The following is a 5,209-nucleotide window of genomic DNA, read 5'->3' as shown; positions in this document are numbered from 1 at the left end:
AAAAAAAAAAAAAAATATATATAATTGTGGCTCACGCCTGTAATGCCAGCACTTTAAGAGGCCGAGGCGGGTGGATCACAAGGTCAGGAGATTGAGACCATCCTGGCTAACGTGGTGAAACCCCGTCTCTACTAAAATACAAAAAAATTAGCTGGGCATGGTGGCGCGTGCCTGTAGTCTCAGCTACTCAGGAGGCTAAGAAAGGAGAATCACTTGAACCTGGGAGGTGGAAGTTGCCAAATTGCACCACTGCACACCAGCTGGGTGATAGAGCAAAACTCCATCCCCCCCACCAAAAAAAACATATAAATATACGTGTGTGTGTACATATAATTGTTTTTTAAAGGGCTCTTAAGTTCAGGGAGCTTGGATTGTCCATGGAAACACTGATCTAAAGGCTGGTCATGGTGGCTCATGCCTATAATCCCAGCACTTTGGGAGGCCAAGGCAGGTGGATCACTTGAGGTAAGAAGTTTGAGACTAGCCTGGCCAACACAGTGAAACCCCATCTCTACTGAAAATACAAAAATTAGCTGGGTGTGGTGGTGTGTGCCCGTAGTCCGAGCTACTCAGCAGGCTGAGGCAGGAGAATCACTTGAACCCGGGAGGCGGATGTTGCAGTGAGGCAAGATCACGCTACTGCACTCCAGCCTGGACAATGGAGCAAGACTGTCTCAAAAAAAAAAAAAAAAAAAGAAAGAAAGAAAGAAAGCAACAGCTAAGAATCACACATTCTTTGGCGGTGGGGTGCCGGTGGGGGTGGAATGGGTTTGGGTTTAAATTGGGTCCACACCCCCGACCTTTGTGGTAACCTTGCAGGCACAGAACATTTACTCCGCAGAGTCTCTGGGTTGGGAGCACATAGCTTACCTGTGCCAGGTTGCCCTGAAGAACTGCTTGGTTCTGAGGAGTAATTCATGGGTGGGCCTTTCATTGTGTCCCCATAGGAAAGCTCCGCGGAGGACCTCCTCAGGTTAACATCTAAGAGCTTGCCGGATCTGACCAGCTCCGTGGAAGACGTGTCCTCTTGGACTGATAACGAGGACCAGGAGGCAGACGGGGAAGAGGACGAAGGAACCGGCTCTTCTGTCCAGAGAGCAGTAAGTGCTCTGTGCTCCTGGCTTTCTGTTGGAACTCTATTTTCCTGGAGTCCTGGGCACCAGGATTATGGGATAAATGCTTGAGATAGTATGACAGAGACCAGGATGATGGGAAAAGATGCCAGTGCATTCTCTCTGTTTTTCTCAGAATCTTTGAGAAAAATCTGTGAGGGTGATATTTTTCATTTAAGGAAGAAAACGAAATGGTAAGATGAGAAAGTAACCCGGGGGCTGGGCACTGTGGCTCACGTCTGTAATCCCAGAATGGGAGGCCGAGGCAGGTGGATCACCTGAGATCAGGAGTTCAAGACCAGCCTGGCCAATGTGGTGAAACCCTGTCTCTAGTAAAAATACAAAAATTAGCCAGGCATGGTGGTGCGTGCCTGTAATCCCAGCTACTCAGGAGGCTGAGGCAGGAGAATTGCCTGAACCCAGGAGGCGGAGGTTGCGGTGAGCCGAGATTGCGCCTTTGCACTCCAGCCTGGGTAACAAGAGCGAAACAACGACTCAAAAAAAAAAAAAAAAAAAATTAGCCAGGCCTGGTGGTGGGTGCCTGTAGTCCCAGCTACTGGGGAGGCTTAGGCAGGAGAATCGCTTGAACCTGGGAGGCAAAGGTTGCAGTGAGCCAAGATTATGCCACTGCACTAGAGCCTGGCAACCAAGAGAGACTCCGTCTCAAAAAAAAAAAAAAAAAAAAAAAAAAAACAAAAAAAAAAAAAAAAAAAAAAAAAAAAGGTACATCTCACATTTAGCACAATAAGCTATATTTAAAGGAAAAAAAGTTGCTTTTTCTCTTCCTTTTTGTTCTTGGAAACCTAGGGCTATCAAGCCTGGTTGTTCAGGTTGTAGACTGCACAAAGGCATCACATCTAAGGGTGTACCATTCACATCATAAACATCACAGGCTTTTAGATTTATTCTGACCATTTTCTGAAGGGGGCTCCCTGTGCTCTGTGCTGGCACAGCAGAAGCCCTCTGCTCCGTATTTCCTACAAGAAGGGAAATAATGTGTCTGTGCAACAGCAGACTTCCACTCCAGCACGGCTCCAGCATTCTGACCTTTTCTTACTGTATATCCTTCACTAGCGGCTCTCCAGCCCAGGGGGTTGCCCATTCCTCTCCTCACGTCCTATTCCCACAGGCTGGAGGGCTTGTCCCTGCTGAGCAGGATCTGATTGCTCAGCAGTTGTGCCCCGGGACATCTCGGCCAGCTTTCAGTGGAAAGCCAAGCAAGCCCCATGTCTGCAGCAAGGATAGCCCAGCAGCACGTCCGCACCCCCTCCACTGAGCCTCTAAGCCATGGACGGAGCATAACAGCTCTTTGTGGAGAGCTGACAAGCACACACATTGTTAAAAAATTTCTTAAGTCATACTGTCTTGCAAAAAAACTCCAAGGAATTATTTAATTGGAAACTTTGTATACTAAATACTGCTCTAATAAATAACCTATCACATAACTAAAATCTATTACATGTTATATAACATTTTTATTTAAATTATTTACTTATGCTTTTTATAAATTTATAATTTTAATGACTACATACAATTTAAATTATGCATAATTATGAGTTTTTCTGAGTATAAAAGTAATGCTTTATTATGTAAATGTTTTTGACCAAAAAAACCAAAAAAAACCCTAAAGACAATATAAATCACCAACAATCCTGTATTCAGAAATAGCCATCTATAACATTTTGCTGTGGATTTCTAATTGATTTTTTTCTTTACACACATTTGTATTTTTAGTTGATCTTATATTAACATTAACGTACGAAACTTGCTGTGGTCTTAAGGGCATAATCATGAGCGTATCCCTGTGTTATTGAAGGGTCTTCTGAAACACGATCTGTAATGGCTAATATTCCTTAACATGAAAGTGCCATAATTTGTTTCACCAACCTACCTCACATTTACAGTCACATTTTTTCAAACTGTTAATTTTTGTATAGAACATCTTGGCTCCTATAGCTCTCTGTGTTACCTTTTTTTTTTTTTTTTTTGGACATTTCCTTACATGGCTTATAGCAGTAAAATTACTTAGTCAAAGGTTTTTTCCCTGGGGAGATGATAGTAATTTACACTTGCAGCATAGACCAGTTCCCACCATCACCAAAAACGTTATCTTTAGACAAGTTTGCCGATTACTCACACATTGTTTTATGAGTTTATCACTGTAGTTTTTCTGGGGGAATTTCAGTGCATTTTGTCATAACACACTGGATTCGGGAAGCTTTGTGCTGCCTTTAAGGTGAAGCTAAGCCTCTCAGCAGTGCTGCGCCACCAGTATACCTGTTGCCCTGGCTCTGTTTCTGGGTTTCTCTATCATGTCACCTGAAGCTCTTTTCTTTTTTTTTTTTTTGAGATGGAGTTGCACTCTTGTTGCCCAGGCTGGAGTGCAATGGCGCGATCTCAGCTCACCGCAACCTCCGCCTCCTGGGTTCCAGCGATTCTCCTGCCTCAGCCTCCCGAGTAGCTGAGATTATAGGCATGTACTACCATGCCCGGCTAATTTTGTATTTTTAGTGGAGACGGGGTTTCTCCATGTTGGTCAGTCTGGTCTTGAACCCCCGTCCTCAGGTGATCCTCCCACCTTAGTCTCCCAAACTACTGGGATTACAGACATGAGCCACCACGCCCGGCCAACACCTGAAGCTCTTAATACACTATTCCTAAGCCCATTATCTTCGGTGGAGAAACCAGCACTGATCCTGCTTTGACAATCCTCCCTTCCCGGTGCCCCAGACAGGATGCCACCTCCACCCCCTTCTACTTCTGCTCCACCCTCGTCACTCACAGAGGAGGTGGTACGGGGCTTCATGCCCGGCCGTCACCGAAGCCCAACACCCATCATTTCTCAGCCATCTCTTGAGCTGTCGTTTCAGTCCAGGAGAACCAGGCCTGAGACCGAGCCCTGCAGGGCACAGGAAGTGTGGGCAGCTGGAAGCAGGTATTTTCCAGGCCTCATAGTTTACCGGGGTCGGCCCTGCTGTTTCTTATAAAGGTGCAGAACTCCAAAAAATAAAAAAATAAAAAAATTTAAAAAAATAAAATAAAGTTGCAGAACTACTGAAAAAATGTTTTTTCTTTTTTTAGTTATATGTTCACAATCCAAGAGTCTTTGTTTCAGCATTTTTAAAAATGAAAGGACCACTCAAAGAAATGTGGTACTCTTTTAATCAACTAAGGTACAAAAAGCCTTTTATTTCACAGATGATAATGATTAAACCTGCTGCCAAATTCCAGCCAGACACGGACTATTTTGCACCCGTATGTCACGGTGTGTTGTGAGCACTTGAGCTGAGCAAATGTGATACAAATGCCGAGGGGCTGCCATGCACCCCCCTTATGATTTATTTTTAATGGCTCTAATAAATAGCAATGAGATTTCCCTCTCAGAAAGCTCCATCCATGCTTAGAATAAAACCATATGGTGACTATCAAGTTTGAGGAGTAGAAGCCAGTGAAAAAGAGAATGGGGACAGGATGGCGGAACCCACTGTCATTTGCATAATTGTCAGTCATCTCAGTGGGGTCTGGCTTCAGTGACAGGGCTCGATATCTGCCACCCACCCCCACTGTCACCACCACATCCAAGATTAAAGACTGCCAATTTGGTCTCAGAAATATCAAAGTCTAGCCCCTCCCCATACCACCTGTGGTCCTGTTCTACCTGATTGGCCGTTCTTCCCCAAATCTCTCTTCATTTTCTGCTCTGCAGTAACAATTTCTTTTTTTCTAGAGATAGGGTCTTGCTCTGGCGGTACCCAGGCCGAAATACAGTGGTGTGATCATAGCTCATAGTAACCTCAAACTCCTGGGCTCAAGCAGTCCTCCCACCTCAGCCTCCTGAGTAGCTGGAACTACAGGCACATGCCACCATGTCCCGCTAATTTTTTAAGTATTTTTTTTGTTGCTGTGTTGCCCAGCCAGGTCTCAAGCTCCTGGTCTCAAGTGATCCTCCCACCCTGGCCTCCCAAATAGCTGGGATTACAGAAGTGAGTCACCTCACCTGACTATGCAGTATTTAAATAAGAATATTTTAATTAAGAATATTAGCAATATTTTAAATGAGAATCTGTCATGCCATTTAAATATTTTTTTTTTTTTTT

The 5,209-nt window shown here is 44.4% G+C and overlaps 1 protein-coding gene across 8 annotated transcripts in view; it reads left to right on the top strand.

The window, feature by feature from the left end:
* PDZD2 (PDZ domain containing 2) overlaps positions 1 to 5,209 on the top strand; it is a 462,407-nt gene that overhangs the window by 364,135 nt on the left and 93,063 nt on the right. For all 8 annotated transcript variants that reach the window (XM_017526821.2, XM_017526825.2, XM_017526824.2 and 5 more), the window contains one exon: positions 948 to 1,100. In XM_017526821.2, the coding sequence (XP_017382310.1) occupies positions 948 to 1,100 (153 nt within the window). The remainder of the gene's footprint in view (positions 1 to 947; positions 1,101 to 5,209) is intronic.

Source organism: Cebus imitator, unplaced genomic scaffold, assembly GCF_001604975.1.
Source record: "Cebus imitator isolate Cc_AM_T3 unplaced genomic scaffold, Cebus_imitator-1.0 Scaffold44, whole genome shotgun sequence".
In the NCBI taxonomy this organism is placed as follows: Eukaryota; Metazoa; Chordata; class Mammalia; order Primates; family Cebidae; genus Cebus; species Cebus imitator.
Note: the sequence above shows the minus strand (reverse complement) of the source record. Positions and strands in the feature narration are given on the sequence as shown.